Below are 25,000 nucleotides of genomic sequence, written 5' to 3'. Positions count from 1 at the left end.
TTAGGTTACTGTCATTCATATTCACCCAGTTCAATGTAACAGTGACAGGTTTAGGTTACTGTCATTCATATTCACCCAGTTCAATGTAACAGTGACAGGTTTAGGTTACTGTCATTCACCCAGTTCAATGTAACAGTGACAGGTTTAGGTTACTGTCATTCACCCAGTTCAATGTAACAGTGACAGGTTTAGGTTACTGTCATTCATATTCACCCAGTTCAATGTAACAGTGATGGGTTTAGGTTACTGTCATTCATATTCACCCAGTTCAATGTAACAGTGATGGGTTTAGGTTACTGTCATTCATATTCACCCAGTTCAATGTAACAGTGACAGGTTTAGGTTACTGTCATTCATATTCACCCAGTTCAATGTAACAGTGACAGGTTTAGGTTACTGTCATTCATATTCACCCAGTTCAATGTAACAGTGACAGGTTTAGGTTACTGTCATTCATATTCACCCAGTTCAATGTAACAGTGACAGGTTTAGGTTACTGTCATTCATATTCACCCAGTTCAATGTAACAGTGACAGGTTTAGGTTACTGTCATTCATATTCACCCAGTTCAATGTAACAGTGACAGGTTTAGGTTACTGTCATTCACCCAGTTCAATGTAACAGTGATGGGTTTAGGTTACTGTCATTCACCCAGTTCAATGTAACAGTGACATGTTTAGGTTACTGTTGTTCATATTCACCCAGTTCAATGTAACAGTGACAGGTTTAGGTTACTGTCATTCATATTCACCCAGTTCAATGTAACAGTGACAGGTTTAGGTTACTGTCATTCACCCAATTCAATGTAACAGTGACAGGTTTAGGTTACTGTCGTTCATATTCACCCAGTTCAATGTAACAGTGACAGGTTTAGGTTACTGTCATTCACCCAGTTCAATGTAACAGTGACAGGTTTAGGTTACTGTCATTCACCCAGTTCAATGTAACAGTGACAGGTTTAGGTTACTGTCATTCTCCCAGTTCAATGTAACAGTGACAGGTTTACGTTACTGTCATTCACCCAGTTCAATGTAACAGTGACGGGTTTAGGTTACTGTCATTCATATTCACCCAGTTCAATGTAACAGTGACAGGTTTAGGTTACTGTCATTCATATTCACCCAGTTCAATGTAACAGTGACAGGTTTAGGTTACTGTCATTCATATTCACCCAGTTCAATGTAACAGTGACAGGTTTAGGTTACTGTCATTCATATTCACCCAGTTCAATGTAACAGTGACAGGTTTAGGTTACTGTCATTCATATTCACCCAGTTCAATGTAACAGTGACAGGTTTAGGTTACTGTCATTCACCCAGTTCAATGTAACAGTGATGGGTTTAGGTTACTGTCATTCACCCAGTTCAATGTAACAGTGACATGTTTAGGTTACTGTCGTTCATATTCACCCAGTTCAATGTAACAGTGACAGGTTTAGGTTACTGTCATTCATATTCACCCAGTTCAATGTAACAGTGACAGGTTTAGGTTACTGTCATTCACCCAATTCAATGTAACAGTGACAGGTTTAGGTTACTGTCGTTCATATTCACCCAGTTCAATGTAACAGTGACAGGTTTAGGTTACTGTCATTCACCCAGTTCAATGTAACAGTGACAGGTTTAGGTTACTGTCATTCACCCAGTTCAATGTAACAGTGACAGGTTTAGGTTACTGTCATTCTCCCAGTTCAATGTAACAGTGACAGGTTTACGTTACTGTCATTCACCCAGTTCAATGTAACAGTGACGGGTTTAGGTTACTGTCATTCACCCAGTTCAATGTAACAGTGACAGGTTTAGGTTACTGTCATTCATATTCACCCAGTTCAATGTAACAGTGACAGGTTTAGGTTACTGTCATTCATATTCACCCAGTTCAATGTAATAGTGATGGGTTTAGGTTACTGTCATTCATATTCACCCAGTTCAATGTAACAGTGACAGGTTTAGGTTACTGTCATTCACCCAGTTCAATGTAACAGTGACAGGTTTAGGTTACTGTCATTCATATTCACCCAGTTCAATGTAACAGTGATGGGTTTAGGTTACTGTCATTCATATTCACCCAGTTCAATGTAACAGTGACGGGTTTAGGTTACTGTCATTCATATTCACCCAGTTCAATGTAACACCGGTAGGTTTAGGTTATTAAACCTACCGTACCCATCATGAGGTTGCATGAGGTTGCAACCTAGTCTATGATGAAAGTAGCTGCACACTGTTGCCTGAATCTAGCTGTAATCATCACAGTGACAGGGGAGGAGAGAGAGAGAGAGAGAGAGAGAGAGGTGATTGTTGCCTGACTGTTGCCTGAATCTAGCTGTAATCATCACAGTGACAGGGGAGGAGAGAGAGAGAGAGAGAGAGAGAGAGGTGATTGTTGCCTGACTGTTGCCTGAATCTAGCTGTAATCATCACAGTGACAGGGGGGGAGAGAGAGAGAGAGAGAGAGAGAGAGAGAGAGGTGATTGTTGCCTGACTGTTGCCTGAATCTAGCTGTAATCATCAGTCCAAAAGATGATTCAGGTATGTTTATCTCCGTTTTGTTCCGTTTTGCTTCCGTTGAAGAAACGTTTTTCAACCGATTCGGCAGACTTCAATGTACAACACATCAGCTGAATGTGACCAGGGGGAAAAAAAACATTTCCAAGCCACACCGCTAACGTTACACAGCCTACACTGTTGTCACTATATTAGATAAAGTCATAGTCAACATAGCTACTAGAACTAACGCGTTCGTAAACCCGCTACAATCACGCAGTAACGTTAATGTACAGTCAGTAGGAAGAGTTCCAGTGTTGTGTTGGAAAGTCATATCCAGCTAGCTAACATAGCATCCCTCTGTTATAGCCAGCTAGCTAACATAGCTTTCCTCTGTTATAGCCAGCTAGCTAACATAGCATCCCTCTGTCATATCCAGCTAGCTAACATAGCATCCCTCTGTCATATCCAGCTAGCTAACATAGCATCCCTCTGTTATAGCCAGCTAGCTAACATAGCATCCCTCTGTTATAGCCAGTTAGCTAACATAGCATCCCTCTGTTATAGCCAGCTAGCTAACATAGCATCCCTCTGTTATAGCCAGCTAGCTAACATAGCTTTCCTCTGTTATAGCCAGCTAGCTAACATAGCATCCCTCTGTCATAGCCAGCTAGCTAACATAGCATCCCTCTGTTATAGCCAGCTAGCTAACATAGCATTTACATTTACATTTACATTTAAGTCATTTAGCAGACGCTCTTATCCAGAGCGACTTACAAATTGGTGAATTCACCTTCTGACATCCAGTGGAACAGCCACTTTACAATAGTGCATCTAAATCATTTAAGGGGGGGGGGGGGTGAGAAGGATTACTTATCCTATCCTAGGTATTCCTTGAAGAGGTGGGGTTTCAGGTGTCTCCGGAAGGTGGTGATTGACTCCGCTGTCCTGGCGTCGTGAGGGAGTTTGTTCAACCATTGGGGGGCCAGAGCAGCGAACAGGCCAGCTAGCTAACATAGCATCCCTCTGTTATAGCCAGCTAGCTAACATAGCATCCCTCTGTTATAGCCAGCTAGCTAACATAGCATCCCTCTGTCATATCCAGCTAGCTAACATAGCATCCCTCTGTTATAGCCAGCTAGCTAACATAGCATCCCTCTGTCATATCCAGCTAGCTAACATAGCATCCCTCTGTTATAGCCAGCTAGCTAACATAACATCCCTCTGTTATAGCCAGCTAGCTAACATAACATCCCTCTGTTATAGCCAGCTAGCTAACATAGCATCCCTCTGTTATAGCCAGTTAGCTAACATAGCATCCCTCTGTTATATCCAGCTAGCTAACATAGCATCCCTCTGTTATAGCCAGCTAGCTAACATAGCATCCCTCTGTCATATCCAGCTAGCTAACATAGCATCCCTCTGTTATAGCCAGCTAGCTAACATAGCATCCTTCTGTTATAGCCAGCTAGCTAACATAGCATCCCTCTGTTATAGCCAGCTAGCTAACATAGCATCCCTCTGTCATAGCCAGCTAGCTAACATAGCATCCCTCTGTTATAGCCAGCTAGCTAACATAGCATCCTTCTGTTATAGCCAGCTAGCTAACATAGCATCCCTCTGTTATAGCCAGCTAGCTAACATAGCATCCCTCTGTTATAGCCAGCTAGCTAACATAGCATCCCTCTGTTATAGCCAGCTAGCTAACATAGCATCCCTCTGTTATAGCCAGCTAGCTAACATGGTATCCCTCTGTTATAGCCAGCTAGCTAACATAGCATCCCTCAGGGGGTTTCAGTAGGCTAAACTAGCTAGCTGCATTTGCTAGCTAAATAGCTGAAACTGAAACTGAAACTCTCTCTTTCTCACTTGCTTCTCCTTCATTTTGGAAGAAACTAATTTGTTAAAAACTGTTCAAATATTGTCTTTCTCTCTCTTTCAGTCAACTAATCACCACATTTTATACACTGCACTGCAGCGTTAGCTACCTGTAGCTTGTGTTTTCAGTACAATATTAATTCTCTGATCATTTGATTGGGTGGACAACATGTCAGTTCATGCTACAAGAGCTCTGATAGGTTGGAGGACGTCCTCCGGAAGTTGTCATAATTACTGTGTAATTCTATGGAAGGGGTTGAGAACCATGGCTCTCCTAAGTTTTGTATTGAAGTCAATGTACCCAGAGGAGGACGGAAGCTAGCTGTCCTCCAGCTACACCATGGTGCTACCCTACAGAGTGGTGTTGAGGCTACTGTAAACCTTCTTTGCAAAATAGTGTCTTTTAATCAGTTATTTGGTGATGTGAATATAGTTAGTATAGTTTTATCTAAAAAGGATAACTTTTTTAAATGTTTTTCAATTTAAATTTGTATGAAGTTCACTGAGGAGGATGTCCTCCCTTTCCTCCTCTGAGGATCCTCCAATGATACACAGACACGTTTCCCTGCAGTACACAGACACACGTTTCCCTGCAGTACACAGACACGTTTCCCTGCAGTACACAGACACGTTTCCCTACAGTACACAGACACGTTTCCCTACAGTACACAGACACGTTTCCCTGCAGTACACAGACATGTTTCCCTGCAGTACACAGACACATGTTTCCCTACAGTACACAGACACGTTTCCCTGCAGTACACAGACACGTTTCCCTACAGTACACAGACACGTTTCCCTGCAGTACACAGACACGTTTCCCTGCAGTACACAGACACGTTTCCCTGCAGTACACAGACACGTTTCCCTGCAGTACACAGACACGTTTCCCTGCAGTACACAGACACGTTTCCCTGCAGTACACAGACACGTTTCCCTGCAGTACACAGACACGTTTCCCTGCAGTATACAGACACGTTTCCCTACAGTACACAGACACACGTTTCCCTGCAGTACACAGACACACGTTTCCCTGCAGTACACAGACACACGTTTCCCTACAGTACACAGACACGTTTCCCTGCAGTACACAGACGTTTCCCTGCAGTATACAGACACGTTTCCCTACAGTACACAGACACGTTTCCCTGCAGTATACAGACACGTTTCCCTACAGTATACAGACACGTTTCCCTACAGTACACAGACACGTTTCCCTGCAGTACACAGACACGTTTCCCTGCAGTACACAGACGTTTCCCTGCAGTACACAGACACGTTTCCCTACAGTATACAGACACGTTTCCCTACAGTACACAGACACGTTTCCCTGCAGTATACAGACACGTTTCCCTACAGTACACAGACACGTTTCCCTGCAGTACACAGACACACGTTTCCCTGCAGTACACAGACACACCATTACTTGTCCTGAATACTGTTATTCTCCAGAGCCTTTAGGCTTTAGCTCACATTACTGAGGCACTCGGACCGCTAATGTTTCATACCCTGTTCAGTCAGACACTTTTACGTAACTTGTGTTTGAAGGTTGACTACCCAGTGAAAGAGGGAGGAGGAGGAGGAGGAGGAGGAGAGGAGGAGGAAGAGCAGAGGTATAAACATCTGCCTGTGATCCATGGATGTAAACCAGGACCCCAGGGACCCAAGGGACTCCCAGGACCAGAGGTGTGTGTGTGTGTGTGTGTGTGTGTGTGTGTGTGTGTGTGTGTGTGTGTGTGTGTGTGTGTGTGTGTGTGTGTGTGTGTGTCATTATAAATGTGTGAGGTGTATATTAATTGTGTTTTCAGGGTCCCAGTGGAATGCCAGGAATTAGTGGACCAAAGGGAGACAAGGTGAATATGTTGTCTGTGTGTGTGTGTGTGTGTGTGTGTGTGTGTGTGTGTGTGTGTGTGTGTGTGTGTGTGTGTGTGTGTGTGTGTGTGTGTGTGTGTGTGTGTGTGTGTGTGTGTGTGTGTGTGCGTCTGTGTGTGTGTGTGTGTGTGCGTGCGTGTGTGTGTATACCAGGGTTTCAGTTAGCCGATAAAAGCAAAAATATAACAACAAAAAAATATATATATATATAATATATATATATATATATAATATATAACAAAAATATAACAAAAATATAAACGCAACATGCAACAACTTTACAGTCACAGTCCATGTACACAGCCTTCGGAAAGTATTCAGACCCCTTGACTTTTCCCCCCCAAAAAATATTTTACAGCCTTATTCTAAAATAGATTTTTTTTTTACTCATCAAACTAAACACAAAACCCCATAATGACAAAGCAAAAACAGGTTTTTAGATTAAAAAAAATATATATATTCAAAATAAAAAACTGAATGATGGAGACCACTGTGTTTTCTTGGGGTCTTTCAATGCTGTAGAATTTTTTTGGTACCCTTCCCCAGATCTGTACCTCGACACAATCCTGTTTTGGAGCTCTATGGACAATTCCTTCGACCTCATGGCTTGGTTTTTGCTCTGTCAACTGTGGGACATTATATAGACAGGTGTGTGCCTTTCCAAATCATGTCCAATCAATTGAATTTACCACAGGTGGACTACAATCAACTTGTAGAAACAACAATGATCAATGGAAACAAACAGGATGCACCTGAGCTCAATTTCAAATGTCATAGCAAAGGGTTTGAATACTTATGTAAATATAGGTATTTCTGTTTAGTTTTTTTATACATTTGTAAAAAAAAAAATGTATAAAAACCTGTTTTCGCTTTGTCATTATAGGGTAGATTGATGAGGAACATGTTTTATTTAATTCACTTTAATATAAGGATGTAACAAAACAAAATGTGGAAAAAGGAAAGGGGTCTGAATACTTTCCAAATGTAAGGAAATCAGTCAATTTAAATACAAATCTATGGATTTCACATGACAGGGAATACAAATATGCGTCTGTTTGTCACAGATACGCCATTATCTGGTGTGACCATTTCCCTCATGCAACGCGACACACATCTCCTTCACATAGAGTTGATCAGGGATGTTGATTGTGGCCTGTGGAATGTTGTCCCACTTCTCTTCAACGGCTGTGCGAAGTTGCTGGATATTGGCGGGAACTGGAACGTGCTGTCGTACACGTCGATCCAGAGCATCCCGAACATGCTCAACGGCTGATATGTCTGGTGTGTATGCAGGCCATGGAAGAACTGGGACATTTTCAGCTTCCAGGAATTGTGTACAGATTGTTTGCGATAAAATTCTTTACGATAAAATGCAATTGTGTTCGTTATCCGTAGCTTATACCTGCCCATATCGTAACCCCACCTCCACCATGGGGCACTCTGTTCACAACATTGACATCAGCAAACCTGCTTGCCCACACCACGCCAAACACGCTGTCCACTATCTGCTCGCTACGGTTGAAACCGGGATTCATCCGTGAAGAGCACACTTCTCCAGTGTGCCAGTGGCCATCGAAGAAGAGAATTTGCCCACAGAAGTCAGTAGCAACGCCAAACTGCAGTCAGGTCGAGACCCTGGTGAGGACGACGAGTATGCAGATGAGCTTCCCTGAGAAAGTTTCTGACAGTTTGTGCAGAAACTCTTTGGTTGAGCCACAGTTTCTTCGGCTGTCCAGGTGTCTCAGACGATCCCGCAGGTGGAGAAGCCGGATGTGGAAGTCGTGGGCTGCTCACTATCAGCCACGTAAACAAATTTGTGCTCAAAATATCAGACAAATAAGATTTTTCTGGGTATGTAACATTTCTGGAATCTTTTATTTCAGCTCGTGAAACATGGGACCAACACTTTACATGTTGTGTTTATAATTTTGTTAAGTATAAAATTGACGCTGGTCAATTGTCCGTTTTTTTTTTTTACCTATTCATTGTTCTAAATATCAGTAGATGTAGCTGCTGAAACCACTCAAACAGATGTCTGTAGCTGCTGAAACAACTCAAACAGCTGTCTGTAGCTGCTGAAACCACTCAAACAGATGTCTGTAGCTGCTGAAACCACTCAAACAGATGTCTGTAGCTGCTGAAACAACTCAAACAGATGTCTGTAGCTGCTGAAACCACTCAAACAGATGTCTGTAGCTGCTGAAACAACTCAAACAGATGTCTGTAGCTGCTGAAACAACTCAAACAGATGTCTGTAGCTGCTGAAACAACTCAAACAGCTGTCTGTAGCTGCTGAAACAACTCAAACAGATGTCTGTAGCTGCTGAAACAACTCAAACAGCTGTCTGTAGCTGCTGAAACAACTCAAACAGATGTCTGTAGCTGCTGAAACCACTCAAACAGATGTCTGTAGCTGCTGAAACAACTCAAACAGATGTCTGTAGCTGCTGAAACAACTCAAACAGCTGTCTGTAGCTGCTGAAACAACTCAAACAGATGTCTGTAGCTGCTGAAACAACTCAAACAGCTGTCTGTAGCTGCTGAAACAACTCAAACAGATGTCTGTAGCTGCTGAAACAACTAAAACAGATGTCTGTAGCTGCTGAAACCACTCAAACAGATGTCTGTAGCTGCTGAAACCACTCAAACAGATGTCTGTAGCTGCTGAAACAACTCAAACAGATGTCTGTAGCTGCTGAAACAACTCAAACAGATGTCTGTAGCTGCTGAAACAACTCAAACAGCTGTCTGTAGCTGCTGAAACAACTCAAACAGATGTCTGTAGCTGCTGAAACAACTCAAACAGCTGTCTGTAGCTGCTGAAACAACTCAAACAGATGTCTGTAGCTGCTGAAACCACTCAAACAGATGTCTGTAGCTGCTGAAACAACTCAAACAGATGTCTGTAGCTGCTGAAACCACTCAAACAGATGTCTGTAGCTGCTGAAACAACTCAAACAGATGTCTGTAGCTGCTGAAACAACTCAAACAGATGTCTGTAGCTGCTGAAACAACTCAAACAGCTGTCTGTAGCTGCTGAAACAACTCAAACAGATGTCTGTAGCTGCTGAAACAACTCAAACAGCTGTCTGTAGCTGCTGAAACAACTCAAACAGATGTCTGTAGCTGCTGAAACCACTCAAACAGATGTCTGTAGCTGCTGAAACAACTCAAACAGATGTCTGTAGCCGCTGAAACAACTCAAACAGCTGTCTGTAGCTGCTGAAACAACTCAAACAGATGTCTGTAGCTGCTGAAACAACTCAAACAGCTGTCTGTAGCTGCTGAAACCACTCAAACAGATGTCTGTAGCTGCTGAAACAACTAAAACAGATGTCTGTAGCTGCTGAAACCACTCAAACAGATGTCTGTAGCTGCTGAAACCACTCAAACAGATGTCTGTAGCTGCTGAAACCACTCAAACAGATGTCTGTAGCTGCTGAAACAACTCAAACAGATGTCTGTAGCTGCTGAAACAACTCAAACAGATGTCTGTAGCTGCTGAAACAACTCAAACAGCTGTCTGTAGCTGCTGAAACAACTCAAACAGATGTCTGTAGCTGCTGAAACAACTCAAACAGCTGTCTGTAGCTGCTGAAACAACTCAAACAGATGTCTGTAGCTGCTGAAACCACTCAAACAGATGTCTGTAGCTGCTGAAACAACTCAAACAGATGTCTGTAGCTGCTGAAACAACTCAAACAGCTGTCTGTAGCTGCTGAAACAACTCAAACAGATGTCTGTAGCTGCTGAAACAACTCAAACAGCTGTCTGTAGCTGCTGAAACCACTCAAACAGATGTCTGTAGCTGCTGAAACAACTAAAACAGATGTCTGTAGCTGCTGAAACCACTCAAACAGATGTCTGTAGCTTCTGCCCTGTTGCTCATTGCTACGCTTATAACTGGACGTAGCCTACTGCCCTGTTGCTCATTGCTACGCTTATAACTGGACGTAGCCTACTGCCCTGTTGCTCATTGCTACGCTTATAACTGGACGTAGCCTACATCTACTGCTTGTATGAACCAACAGAATAGGTCATATTTTCTACTATAGGGGATAGTAGACTGACATGGACTAGTGATTTTGTTATTCGTTACTTGTCCTGTTGGCTGAGGAAACGTAAATGTGGGCAGTTATTCGAATACAGGCGATGCTTGGGGTTTTCACGTTTGGGGAAGCTGATGTTCGCCATAAAAACACAACTTTAAAATAGGAAGCATTCCATGCTACCTCGCATTTGCAAACGTATGTAATATAGCCTTCTATTCCCAATGTGATGATTAGATGGGATAGTCATCATTTAACCTGATAATATCAATCAATCACTGTTCGCAAAAAAAAGACTGATCAATGCAGCGCGTGGTGGCGTAGAGTAGGACTATGCTATAGACGATACATTTACATTTAGGTCATTTAGCAGACGCTCTTATCCAGAGCGACTTACAAATATATCAGATACAATTATTCTCCTTCTTTCGCACAGGAAAATGTTTTTTAAACACATTTCATGCAATTATATTACACATGATATGACTGGAGACATGAGCAGAATCTTTTTTAATAAGATTTTTTTTTTTAAATGACAGGGTAGAGTACTTTACTGACACTGACAAACAGATCAATAATTAATGACATTGTCTGATCCATATATTAGTGCTACGAAAAGGGGAGACACAAATACGACATGGAGGAGGAGATTATCGTCCAAAAACAAAAAGTTTTTTATTTTACCTTTATTTAACTCGTCAAGTCAGTTAAGAACAACTTCTTATTTTCAACGACTGCCTCGGAACAGTGGGTTAACTGCCTGTTCAGGGGCAGAACAACAGATTTGTACCTTGTCAGCTCGGGGATTTGTTTGAGTTGTTTCAACGCTCTAACCACTAGACTACTATGAAAGATACAGTGAATATGCAAAACTAACCGGGGATACGGCCAGTGTTCTCCGCTGCTGCCAACAAGACAACGTTTTGCTCAGTTAAATTGAGAATTTGTTTAACCAAAAGACAGATTGGACTGTTTTCATTGTCTTCTCTTTACAGCAATGGGCATTTTGTTTTCCAAACGGTTTCTTTTTCCGCGATTGTATTTTTTAAATGCCTCGCTGGGTCGCCGTGCTTTTCACTGAAAGTTGCAACTCAACAATCGTCTATTTTGGCATTTTCTGCGCTCTCTGCCCACATTGCAGGCCCTTCCAACTGTAGTCTATGCGATTTAATACAATCCACAGCTTTAAAAACAACAACAAATAAAGCTAATGATCCTCAGTGGCAAAGACAGGAGTAAGATAATTAGGCTAAATCATTTTGGCCATTTAATTCAATTTACTTTAGGAAAAGCTTTAGTTTCACCTCGCCTTATGGACGCGCCTCGTGTATCTTCTATCATCTACTCATCGGAATTCCTTAAGAATGACTCACGCAGTTGAATCTGAGTTACATGTTCTGTTAAAAGATGAATGACCATAAACTGAATGTGATTTCTGTCCTTCTGAGAACCGTGGTTGAACGCCCAACATCAGGTTATTGAACCAATGCATATGTCTTGTCCGGAGCCTCATTTTCCAAACAGAAGCCCTGGTGTCTGTATGTCTGTCTGTCTGTCTGTCAACATGTCTGTCTGTCTGTCTGTCTGTCAACATGTCTGTCTGTCTGTCTGTCAACCTGTCTGTCTGTCTGTTAACATGTCTGTGTGTCTGTCTGTCAACATGTCTGCCTGTCTGTCTGTCAACATGTCTGTCTGTCAACATGTCTGTCAACATGTCTGTCAACATGTCTGTCTGTCAACATGTCTGTGTGTCTGTTTCTGTGCGTGAGAGAGATGTATGCCTTGTATGACCTCTAATGTTTTCAACACCATTAGAGACTCATCGTGTGTGTGTGTTTTTGTCATCCTTCTCGGTGAGTACTAATGAACACACGTCTCCTCATCCCTCATTTCTTCTCGTCCTCCAGGGAGAGATCGGACGACCAGGGTCAAAGGTGAGACACTCCTCCTCTCGCTCCCTCGCCCATCTCTCTCTCCCTCTCTCTCTCTCTCTCGCTCTCTCTCTCTCTATCCCTCCTCTGCAGTCTCTCTCCATCTCCTCTGCAGTGTCTCTCTCCTTCTTCTCTGCAGTCTCTCTCCTTCTCCTCTGCAGTGTCTCTCTCCTTCTCCTCTGCAGTGTCTCTCTCCTTCTCCTCTGCAGTGTCTCTCTCCTTCTCCTCTGCAGTGTCTCTCTCCTTCTCCTCTACAGTGTCTCTCTCCTTCTCCTCTGCAGTGTCTCTCTCCTTCTCCTCTGCAGTGTCTCTCTCTCCTTCTTGGCTCTGGTCCATCAACTGTGTGTGTGTGTGTGTGTGTGTGTGTGTGTGTGTGTGTGTGTGTGTGTGTGTGTGTGTGTGTGTGTGTGTGTGTGTGTGTGTGTGTGTGTGTGTGTGTGTGTGTGTGTGTGTGTGTGTGTGTACTGCATCCCCCTCTGCAGTTCTAATCTCCCTGAGTGCTTGTGTTCTCTATGGTAAATCACTAAGACATTCTGGCCACACACACCACTCTAAAGCCCACTGGTTAATGACACTGAGCTGAAGGAATACACACTCTGTGGCAGATAATATATTCGCTCAGGGATCGCTATCAAATAGCTACCAGCCCACCTATGATTGGCTCGCCAAGCAGTTCTGAAAGCATTTTTTAAATGTGTTCCATCGCAAACTGTCAGAAACATAAAGCTTCCGGCTTCCCTATCCCGCTCCTGGTTAACCACGATTGGCTTAAAAAGCCAAACCTAACACAATATCTGCCAATTAATGTCTAGCAATATTGTTCCTGTCTGTCTGATTGGTGTGCAGGTTGTCAATCACCCCGTTTTTTTAGCCAATTAGCGATGCTAGTAATGATAGCGGTCTTGAGGGTTGACAGAAATAGTTTCCACAAAAAGTAGGCTTACCTGACAGAAAGATATTGTGAATGTTTGTGTCAACTTGGTGATCACTGTTTAGCAAAGCTCTGCCATGAGGTGTGTTGCAGCCGTAGGCCTTTCAGAAATATCACGAGACCAATACTTTCCCTCTCTTTCTTAATGCACAATTAAAGTGGAATTACACTCAAAAAATACTCATTTGTCTCGTTTTTGTTTGTGATTTAAGCATTGACATGGACTCAGAACATACATTGTTGTTGTTTTCGCTATGAATAATTGTAATATTGAGAGTAAAAAAATATATAATTATAATAATAATTGAAAGCCGGGAAAATAAAACAAAGAAAACAGAATTCCGGAAAAATAGAAAATATAATTTTATGGGGCCCCTTGAAGTTGTTTATTACCATTATTTGACCAGGTATATTGACAGAAAACACATCTCTTGTTCACCAAGGAACCGGGGAAGAGTTGTTTATGAAACGTTTTGGGGTTTTTTAACAGTAGAGTCCGCTGAGGGGAGGAAGGCTCATAATAATGCCGTGTGTTTGATGTATTCAAATATTTCATATAATTGTTTGGTCTGTTGCACCTTAAATGCTTGTCTTTGGATCCAAATCAAGTTGATATGTGTGTACCCCAGGGTCGTACTGGTCCTCCTGGGTTACCAGGGAGACAGGGACCAGTCGGATGGCCCGGTCCAGAGGGACCCAAAGTAAGTCCCCCCTCCCTCCCCATAATGAATACCTCACTATGACGGTCTCCCTGTGTCAACAACACTCAGGTGAATTAACCTTCTGGTTCCAGGGAGAGAAAGGAGAGCTGGGGCTGATGGGCCTACCGGGCCTGAGAGGACCACCTGGAACCAAGGTCTGTACCACAGACACATTTCCCTCTGACACGGGCATGAAGTCAGGAAAAACACGTTCACACGTCATAAACACAAGACAATAAAAAAAATAGGTCCCTTTTCTCAGACACCGAAGCACCGCCGTCAACCGTTATATTTCACAGCGAATGCTGCAGAGAAAGAGAACTCCTTATTCCGCAACTCTTTTGTCCGTGTGCGCGCACACACGCACACGACTGTCTGTTTGAACGTGTCTGAAAACAGGCTCTACTATATCTACTACTACTTCTCTACTTCTCTACTTGTCTATTAAAAAAAAATAATCTCAGCTGCATGTAATTGAACGAGTTACGGGAAGCACGCGATCCTTTCGTTGCTTTTTTTATAGACAGAATAAAACAGGGTTGGGCGCGATTACTTGAAACATTTACTAACCTTGTCCTTAAACGTCAAAATAAACGATAGAAAGAAAAAAATAAAACCGAAAGAAAAGTTATTTCAACCTGGTAATATTGTTTTTCTGTTTGCTCTAGAATTGTATTATCAATAATAAAACTAAGACAAGAATAGTGGACTGGAACAGTTGGGTAGGAATTTCCTTTAGCACTGCGCCTTGTTCTAACCGTCAAGCAGCAGCACAAGGAATCTCTCCGTCGATTGGAGGAGTATGAGGCTATTAGTGATAGGCACCAATATCTAAAGTCACTTTCAAGAAAACACAAATTGACTGACCTGCACAGATAGGAACGTGACAAAGTGTCAAGACTGACCAGTAGGCTCGGTGTCAATGATGAGGGCGGCATATAGCCTAGTTTTTAGAGTGTTGGACTAGTAACCAAAGGGTTGCAAGTTCGAATCTCCGAGCAGACAAGGTAAAAATCTATCGTTCTTCCCCTGAAAGTGGCAGTTAACCCACTCTTCCTAGGCTGTCATTGTAAATACTAATGTATTCTTATTAACTGATTTGCCTGGTTAAATAAATAAAAATTAATCTGATCGATTAATTCTAATCAATAATCTGAGTATTTTAAGAGGCCCCCATCCACCAATTTATGGGCCATCAGCGGGACATTTTGACAGTTGAGCTGTTGGTCATGTGCTATTGCCTCCTTGAATTAAAGCGTCTCGCCGGATTTAACAGAGAAAACAAAGATGTTTCGAACGCGATTCGTTTTTCCAAATGTATTATTTTTTATTTAATTCAATTGAGTCTTACGATGGAAGTCTGGATGTTTTTTTTTTGTATTATAGGAGTGAATACATTTCAACGTCTAGACGATAAAAGGCTATACTGATATAATATTTACATATACGTAGTGTGATCATTATCATTATTTTAGCGATCCGCGTAGACGTCCCTCCAATGAAAAGGCCTCCCATCCTGCTGACGTGAGCTGCTGAACAGCGCTTTGTACTTGAGATGCATTTATTGATGAGAAAGTGAACTTGCCATTTACAAAAAGTTTTTAATATAGGCCAGTACTTTGTTTTAAGCATCAATTTATCAAATCGGTCTTTTTTCTCTCTCGCTCTATCTGCGAGCAGCACCTGTCAAAACACAGGAATGTTGTTACGTAGGAGGTTCGTAGGCTATTATCAGAAGACATTGGAGCCTTGCATCCCACTGGGCAAAAACTGGTTAAATCAACGCTGTTTCCACATCATTTTCACACACGCATGAACAACATACAAACATACAAACACAAGAAAAAAAGAGATCCCCTCTCTCACACACATGGACACACATACACACATTCTAAACCCTAAAGAGAAAATAGGTTCATTATTGTCCTTTCATTCCTTCACCAGGGTCTTCCTGGTTATAAAGGAGAGAAGGTGAGCTCAGATTATACTCTGATTCAGAGCATGCTGTTCAAACTACATTACCCATAATGATTAGCATTCTCTTATACTGGTTCTCTCTCTCTCTCTCTCTCTCTTCTCTCTCTCTCTGTCTCTCCCTCTCTCTCTCTCTCTCTCTCTGTCTCCCTCTCTCTCTCTCTCTCTCTCTCTCTCTCTCTCTGCCAGGGGTCTCGTGGTAATTCAGGCATTTTAGGACCAAAGGGCAACAAGGTGGGTGTTGTTAATGGACGTTAGCTTGCTAGTGAAGATCGTTATTCATTGGCGTCACCTTCCTGGAAACATAAACCATGGTGCTCAGTGGTTCTCTATCTTCTCTCTTTTTTCCTAGGGCTCCATAGGTCTCTCTGGGATGTTGGGACAGAAGGTTAGAAACACATATATCAATTGTTTGATTTAATTATGTGGTGAGAAATAATATATATTATATAAACAATTTATTATATAAACCCATATAATCTATATTTTACTACTTTTTACCTCTCTGTCTCTCTCTCTCTGTCTCATTCTCTCTCTCTGTCTCTCTCTCTGTCTCTCTCTCTCTCTCTCTGTCTCTCTCTCTCTCCCTCCTCTCCCTCCTCTCCTCTCTCTCTCTCTCTCTCTCTCTCTCTCTCTCCCCCTCTCTCTCTCTCTCAGGGTGCGATGGGATCGAAGGGAGACCCAGGAATTTCAGGAAAGAGAGGACCAACTGGCCGACCTGGGAAGAGAGGACAACATGTAAGAGAGTCCTGTGTGCATGTTGTTAGTGTGTATCTTCAGTGTCCAGGATGTACAGTCCCTTCGGGAAGTATTCAGACCCATTGACTTGTTCCACATTGTGTTACATTACAGCCTTATTCTAAAATGGATTAAATTGTTAGTTTTTTTTTCTCATCAATCTACAAACAATAATGACAAAGCGAAGAGAAAAAAAACAGAAGAAAAAAAACAGAACGGTAATTTCAGGTTAAAAGAAAATTAATTTGCTAAAATAAACATTTCCACAAACCTGGTCCAAGAACCCGATGGCTACTCTGATAGAGCTCCAGAGTTCCTCTGTGGAGACGGGAGAACCTTCCAGAAGGACAACCATCTCTGCAGCACTCCACCAATCTGGCCTTAATGGTAGAGTGGCCAGACGGAAGACACTCCTCAATAAAAAGGCCCACTTGGAGTTAAGGACTCTCAGAGCATTAGAAACAAGATTCTCTGGTCTGATGAAACCAAGATTGAACTCTTTGGCCTGAATGCCAAGCGTCATGTCTGGAGGAAACCTGACACCATCCCTATGGTGAAGCCTGGTGGTGGCAGCATCATGCTGTGGAGATGTTTTTCAGTGGCAGGGAGTAGCCAGGTTTCCTCCAGACAGTCTGGGACGAAGGTTAACCTTCCAACAGAACAACGACCCGAAGCACACAGCCAAGTCAACGCAGGAGTGGTTTTGGGAGAAGTCTCCAAATGTACTTTAGTGACACAGCCAGAGCACGGACTTGAACCCGATCAAACATCTCTGGAGAGACCTGAAAATAGCTGTGTAGCAACGTTCCCCACCCAACCTGACAGAGCTTGAGAGGATCTGCAGAGAAGAATGGAAGAAACTCCCCAAATACAGGCGTGTCAAGCTTGTAGCGTCATACCCAAGACTCAAGGCTGTAATCACCTTTATTTAACTAGGCAAGCCAGTTAAGAACAAATTCTTACTTACAATGACAGCCTAACCCTGCCAAACCCTCCACTAACCAGGATGATGCTGGGCCAACTGTGCGCTGCCCTATTGGACTCTCAATCACGGTTGTGATACACCCCGGGATCGAAGCAGGGTCTGTAGTGACACTTCTAGCACCGAGATGCAGTGCCATAGACCGCTGCGCCACTCGGAAGCCTCAACAAAGTACCGAGTAAAGGGTCTGAATACTTATGTAAATGTGATATTTCAGTTGTTGTTTTTTATACATTTCTAAAATCTTGTTTTTGCTTTGTCATTACAGGGTATTGTGTGTACATTGATGAGGGGAAAAAAACAGTTTAATCATTTTTAGAATAAGGAACATAACAAAATGTGGAACAAGTCCATGGGCCTGAAAACGTTCTGAAGGCCCTGGAAGTTTCATCAATTATAACAATAAAATAATAGCGAAGCTCATAAGCAATAGAATTTTAAAAAATCTTACCAGACTTAATGCATGTTGAAAATAGACACTTACAAACAAATACAAGAACATGTTTCAGTTCAGTACAATATGTAAAATAAAAAAATAATTAAAAAAGGCTTTTAATGCCAAAAATGGCTTTTGACCATCTGGAATGGCCTTTTCTATTCAAAACATTGGAAGCTGTCAACTTTCCACCTGAAATAAGACATTTGATAAAAAATATTGTATAAATGCCCTAAAGCAAAAATATGCACAAACAGATACGTTATCTGATGCTTTATCTGAAGCTGATTTAGAAATGGGCACAAGACAAAGATGTCCCCTCTCCCCTCTCCTGTTTGCAATTGCACTGCTTGCAGAAAGAATAAGACAGGACCCAAGTGTAACAGGTATTGGTAAACATGATGACTCAATGAATACTGAAAAATCATAAAGAGAGAGAGAGAGAGAGAGAGAGAGAGAGAGAGAGAGAGAGAGAGACAGAGAGACAGAGAGACAGAGAGACAGACAGAGAGAGAGAGAGAGAGAGAGAGAGAGAGAGAGAGAGAGAGAGACAGAGAGACAGAGAGACAGACAGAGAGACAGAGAGAGAGACAGAGAGACAGAGAGACAGAGAGACAGACAGAGAGAGAGAGAGAGAGAGAGAGAGAGAGAGAGAGAGAGAGAGAGAGACAGAGAGACAGAGAGACAGAGAGACAAAGAGACAGACAGAGAGACAGAGAGAGAGAGAGACCCCCCCCCCCCAAAATTATACTGAAGTAATTCTGCACTGTAACTGCATTTCATCTGCAGTACACTGCAATTACTGCGTCCAAAATACGACGGTCGACTGCAGTGACTGCACTTCGGTGTGAAATGAAATGTGCCTCTCTGAGGGTGGTTTTCACCTTCCAGAGTCTGAGGGTGGTTTTAACTTTCCAGAGTCTGAGGGTGGTTTTAACTTTCCTGAGTCTGAGGGTGGTTTTAACTTTCCTAAGTCTGAGGGTGGTTTTGATCTTCCAACTCTCCAACCAAGACTTTTACTTGGGACATATAGTGAAATTCACTAAAGAGGAACAATGGGGACAATTGAATATGCTCATCCCCAGCATCTTTTTACATGTTTATTTTTTATAAAGCTAAGAATATTAACAACTTCATAGTTAAGAACATTATAACAATATAGAACACTAGAACAATATAGAACACTATAACAATACAGAACACTAGAATAATATAACAATATAGAACACTATAACAATGTAGAACACTATAACAATATAGAACAATACAACAATGTAGAACACTATAACAATGTAGAACACTATAACAATGTAGAACAATACAACAATATAGAACACTATAACAATACAGAACACTAGAATAATATAACAATATAGAACACTATAACAATGTAGAACACTATAACAATATAGAACACTATAACAATATAGAACAATACACAACAATATAGAACACTATAACAATATAGAACACTATAACAATGTAGAACACTATAACAATATAGAACACTATAACAATATAGAACAATACAACAATATAGAACACTATAACAATGCAGAACACTATAATAATATAACAATATAGAACACCATAACAATGTAGAACACTATAACAATATAGAACACTATAACAATATAGAAAAATACAACAATATACAACACTACAGCAATATAGAACACTACAGCAATATAGAACAATATAACAATGTACAACACTACAGCAATATAGAACACTACAGCAATATAGAACAATATAACAATGTAGAACAATACAACGATATAGAACACTACAACAATATAGAACACTATAACAATATAGAACACTATAACAATATAGAACACTACAGCAATATAGAACACTATAACAATGTAGAACAATACAACGATATAGAACACTACAACAATATAGAACACTATACCAATGTAGAACAATAACGATATAGAACACTATAACAATATAGAACACTATAACAATATAGAACAATACAACAATATAGAGCACCATAACAATATAGAACTCTACAGCAATATAGAACACTATAACAATATAGAACACTACAGCAATATAGAACACTATAACAATATAGAACACTACAGCAATATAGAACACTATAACAATATAGAACACTATAACAATATAGAACACTATAACAATATAGAACAATACAACAATATACAACACTATAACAATATAGAACAATACAACAATATAGAGCACCATAACAATATAGAACTCTACAGCAATATAGAACACTATAACAATATAGAACACTACAGCAATATAGAACACTATAACAATATAGAACACTATAACAATATAGAACACTATAACAATATAGAACACTATAACAATATAGAACACTATAACAATATAGACTGGACTGACCAAAGTATATATCTGTAGATGTAGATATTTTCAAATAAATACATCTAAAAGTTACATATCACGAAATTTCGATTTGAAATCTTTTGGACATTCGAGCAACCTTGAAGGAGTCTTATGTGAAAATAATGTTCATATGATAAGTAAGATATACAAAACTTGCAGAGAGCATTTCCCACTGGCTATCTCTTACAAAATAATATCAACTATTGGAACCAAGACTTAAAAATAACTCATGTTGGCACAAGGTGGAGTGAAAGTTGGAGCGTAAACTAACGAAATTACAGTTAACGAAAATGTACAAATAACCCAGTGCAAATTAATGTATAGAATGTATTATACAAGAGACAAAATTCACCAGTTCTACAGCACAACGGAAGACGCATGTCTTGAGTGTAAAACTAACATTGACTCAATAATCCACGTCCTCTGGGAACGCTATGATGTCATAAAGTTATGGGCGGAGCTAGAAAGCTGTCTGTCAGAAGTATTACAATGTAAACGTGCTTTTAATCTGTCTGTCTGGATATTTCAAGATGTGAGTGTAGTGAGATACACAATGGGCTGGACGATTCTCTTCTCTCTTATCGATTCTATTCTCATCTTGAAATAACGTAAACTTAAAAAACATGGAAATCAATCAATCCGTCATCATTGAAACAATGGAATAATCTAACGATTTATTATTGAAATATTGAAATAGCATTGACGACTGAGAGAAACAAATAGGTACAATTTAAGGCCATGTGGCAAACAATAATGCAGGCACTAGGGGATGGAGGTGTGAGTAGATGAGATGTAGTCGTTGTTTAGGGTTAGGGCACTAGGGGATGGAGGTGTGAGTAGATGAGATGTAGTCGTTGTTTAGGGTTAGGGCACTAGGGGATGGAGGTGTGAGTAGATGAGATGAAGTCGTTGTTTAGGGTTAGGGCACTAGGGGATGGAGGTGTGAGTAGATGAGATGTAGTCGTTGTTTAGGGTTAGGGCACTAGGGGATGGAGGTGTGAGTAGATGAGATGTAGTCGTTGTTTAGGGTTAGGGCACTAGGGGATGGAGGTGTGAGTAGATGAGATGTAGTCGTTGTTTAGGGTTAGGGCACTAGGGGATGGAGGTGTGAGTAGATGAGATGTAGTCGTTGTTTAGGGTTAGGGCACTAGGGGATGGAGGTGTGAGTAGATGAGATGTAGTCGTTGTTTAGGGTTAGGGCACTAGGGGATGGAGGTGTGAGTAGATGAGATGTAGTCGTTGTTTAGGGTTAGGGCACTAGGGCATGGAGGTGTGAGTAGATGAGATGTAGTCGTTGTTTAGGGTTAGGGCACTAGGGGATGGAGGTGTGAGTAGATGAGATGTAGTCGTTGTTTAGGGTTAGGGCACTAGGGGATGGAGGTGTGAGTAGATGAGATGTAGTCGTAGTTTAGGGTTAGGGCACTAGGGGATGGAGGTGTGAGTAGATGAGATGTAGTCGTTGTTTAGGGTTAGGGCACTAGGGGATGGAGGTGTGAGTAGATGAGATGTAGTCGTTGTTTAGGGTTAGGGCACTAGGGGATGGAGGTGTGAGTAGATGAGATGTAGTCGTTGTTTAGGGTTAGGGCACTAGGGGATGGAGGTGTGAGTAGATGAGATGTAGTCGTTGTTTAGGGTTAGGGCACTAGGGGATGGAGGTGTGAGTCTACTGGTTGGGCAGATGAGATAGTCGTTGATTTTGTGTGTGTCTGTAAGAAAAAATATATATAATAAAAATAATAAATGAATAAAAATCAATATCAGGGTCGTTTTTTGGGGGGGATATTTGTGCGTCTGATGGAAACAGAAATTAAATATTTTGTAAACTTTCCAAATGTCTACGAAACAAAATCCTATAGACAAGGTTGGATATTTTTTTTCCGTCAGTAAAATTAATTATGCAAAAAAAAAAAATGTTGGTGGAAACGCTTTTATGCGCAAAAATATTGATATAATAACCACCCTATCGAAGTAAACTTGTTGTGTGGTCATCCGGCTACGACTCATCAGGAAAGCATACAGTTTATTAGGTTACAGATGAAATCATTTATGATGATCATCACAGGGTGACGAAAGGCCAAAGTGTCGAGTTCGATGCTCATCTCCAATAAATATCGAGGGTCTTGTTCTGGTGACGTGACGATCGATGCTTTGGCTACCGGTTGACACGTAAAAAATAATCGTACTCTTTTGTCCGTAATAATCTAATGATGTAAAACTACACGTGAACTCTAGTCAGCATCGTGCAGACAGCTCTCTCGCTGTATAACTCGTATGCTATGAGACAAAAAACACCATTGAAATCCATGGAACTCTTATTTTTTATTCGGTACATGGGAAGTTCACAGCAAAGGGTATGTTTATGTGCGCTACGTCATCACGCGCAGCCTTTGATCCGCAATAAGTCGATGTGAAGGAAACACGTCTTTGTTTTGGAAAATGCTCATGTTGATTTCATGTGGATTTTTTTTTTAAATATTCGAATGGAAAGCTGTTGCCGATTGGATGGAAACCTGTGTCAATAGTTATGGAGGCCACTGTAGGTCACCTTTTGAGTGTGTGTGTGTGTGTGTGTGTGTGTGTGTGTGTGTGTGTGTGTGTGTGTGTGTGTGTGTGTGTGTGTGTGTGTGTGTGTGTGTGTGTGTGTGTGTGTGTGTGTGTGTGTAGGGTATGAAGGGTCAGGGTGGAACCCCAGGTCCAATGGGTCCTACAGGTCCTGCTGGTCCCTCTGGTCATCCTGGACCCCCTGGGCTACCTGCCTCAGGTAAGATAAGACCCCCTGGACTACCTGCCTCAGGTAATATAAGACCCCTGTACTACCTGCCTCAGGTAATATAAGACCCCCTGGACTACCTGCCTCAGGTAAGATAAGACCCCCTGGACTACCTGCCTCAGATAAGATAAGACCCCCTGGACTACCTGCCTCAGGTAAGATAAGACCCCCTGGACTACCTGGACTACCTGCCTCAGGTAAGATAAGACCCCCTGGACTACCTGCCTCCGGTAATATAAGACCACCTGGACTACCTGGACTACCTGCCTCAGGTAATATAAGACCACCTGTACTACCTGGACTACCTGCCTCAGGTAATATAAGACCACCTGGACTACCTGCCTCAGGTAATATAAGACCACCTGTACTACCTGGACTACCTGCCTCAGGTAATATAAGACCCCCTGGACTACCTGGACTACCTGCCTCAGGTAATATAAGACCACCTGGACTACCTGGACTACCTGCCTCAGGTAATATAAGACCCCCTGGACTACCTGCCTCAGGTAATATAAGACCCCCTGGACTACCTGCCTCAGGTAATATAAGACCCCCTGGACTACCTGCCTCAGGTAAGATAAGACCCCTGGACTACCTGCCTCAGGTAAGATAAGACCCCTGGACTACCTGCCTCAGGTAAGATAAGACCCCTGGACTACCTACCTCAGGTAAGATAAGACCCCCTGGACTACCTGCCTCAGGTAAGATAAGACCCCCTGGACTACCTGCCTCAGGTAAGATAAGACCCCCTGGACTACCTGCCTCAGGTAAGATAAGACCCCCTGGACTACCTGCCTCAGGTAATATAAGACCACCTAGACTACCTGCCTCAGGTAATATAAGACCCCCTGGACTACCTGCCTCAGGTAATATAAGACCCCCTGGACTACCTGCCTCAGGTAATATAAGACCCCCTGGACTACCTGCCTCAGGTAATATAAGACCCCCTGGACTACCTGCCTCAGGTAAGATAAGACCCCCTGGACTACCTGCCTCAGGTAAGATAAGACCCCCTGGACTACCTGCCTCAGGTAATATAAAACCCCCTGGACTACCAGCCTCAGGTAAGATAAGACCCCCTGGACTACCTGCCTCGGGTAAGATAAGACCCCCTGGACTACCTGCCTCAGGTAAGATAAGACCCCCTGGACTACCTGCCTCAGGTAAGATAAGACCCCCTGGACTACCTGCCTCAGGTAAGATAAGACCCCCTGGACTACCTGCCTCAGGTAAGATAAGACCCCCTGGACTACCTGCCTCAGGTAAGATAAGACCCCTGGACTACCTGCCTCAGTTAAGATAAGACCCCTGGACTACCTGCCTCAGGTAAGATAAGACCCCCTGGACTACCTGCCTCAGGTAAGATAAGACCCCCTGGACTACCTGCCTCAGGTAAGATAAGACCCCCTGGACTACCTGCCTCAGGTAAGATAAGACCCCTGGACTACCTGCCTCAGGTAAGATAAGACCCCCTGGACTACCTGCCTCAGGTAAGATAAGACCCCCTGGACTACCTGGACTACCTGCCTCGGATAATATAAGACCCCTAGACTACCTGCCTCAGGTAATATATGACACCACCTAGACTACCTGCCTCAGGTAATATAAGACACCACCTGGACAACCTGCCTCAGGTAATATAAGACCCCCTGGACTACCTGGACTACCTGCCTCAGGTAAGATAAGACCCCCTGGACTACCTGGACTACCTGCCTCAGGTAATATAAGACCACCTGTAGGACACAAACACACACACATTAAAATGCTTGTGTTTTGTGTTATTATATGTGTGTTTTTCCCCTCCAGGCCTGTACCTGGTAGGGGAGAAGGGAGATAAGGGTGTAGCGGGGTCTCCAGGTGTCTGTGA

General features: G+C 42.1%; 1 protein-coding gene across 2 annotated transcripts in view; it reads left to right on the top strand.

Moving 5' to 3' along the window:
* Positions 1 to 25,000, top strand: part of LOC135549021 (acetylcholinesterase collagenic tail peptide-like) — a 33,714-nt gene that overhangs the window by 4,135 nt on the left and 4,579 nt on the right. For both annotated transcript variants that reach the window (XM_064979090.1, XM_064979091.1), the window contains 11 exons: positions 5,910 to 6,047; positions 6,170 to 6,214; positions 12,190 to 12,216; positions 13,774 to 13,845; positions 13,938 to 14,000; positions 15,790 to 15,816; positions 16,009 to 16,053; positions 16,172 to 16,207; positions 16,477 to 16,557; positions 23,028 to 23,124; positions 24,940 to 25,000. The exon at positions 24,940 to 25,000 is cut by the window's right edge and continues 94 nt beyond it. In XM_064979090.1, coding sequence (XP_064835162.1) covers positions 5,910 to 6,047; positions 6,170 to 6,214; positions 12,190 to 12,216; positions 13,774 to 13,845; positions 13,938 to 14,000; positions 15,790 to 15,816; positions 16,009 to 16,053; positions 16,172 to 16,207; positions 16,477 to 16,557; positions 23,028 to 23,124; positions 24,940 to 25,000 — 692 coding nt within the window. The remainder of the gene's footprint in view (positions 1 to 5,909; positions 6,048 to 6,169; positions 6,215 to 12,189; positions 12,217 to 13,773; positions 13,846 to 13,937; positions 14,001 to 15,789; positions 15,817 to 16,008; positions 16,054 to 16,171; positions 16,208 to 16,476; positions 16,558 to 23,027; positions 23,125 to 24,939) is intronic.

Source organism: Oncorhynchus masou, chromosome 12 (genome assembly GCF_036934945.1).
Source record: "Oncorhynchus masou masou isolate Uvic2021 chromosome 12, UVic_Omas_1.1, whole genome shotgun sequence".
In the NCBI taxonomy this organism is placed as follows: domain Eukaryota; kingdom Metazoa; phylum Chordata; class Actinopteri; order Salmoniformes; family Salmonidae; genus Oncorhynchus; species Oncorhynchus masou.
The sequence above is the reverse complement of the archived record's forward strand: the minus strand, read 5'-3'. Positions and strand labels throughout refer to the sequence as shown.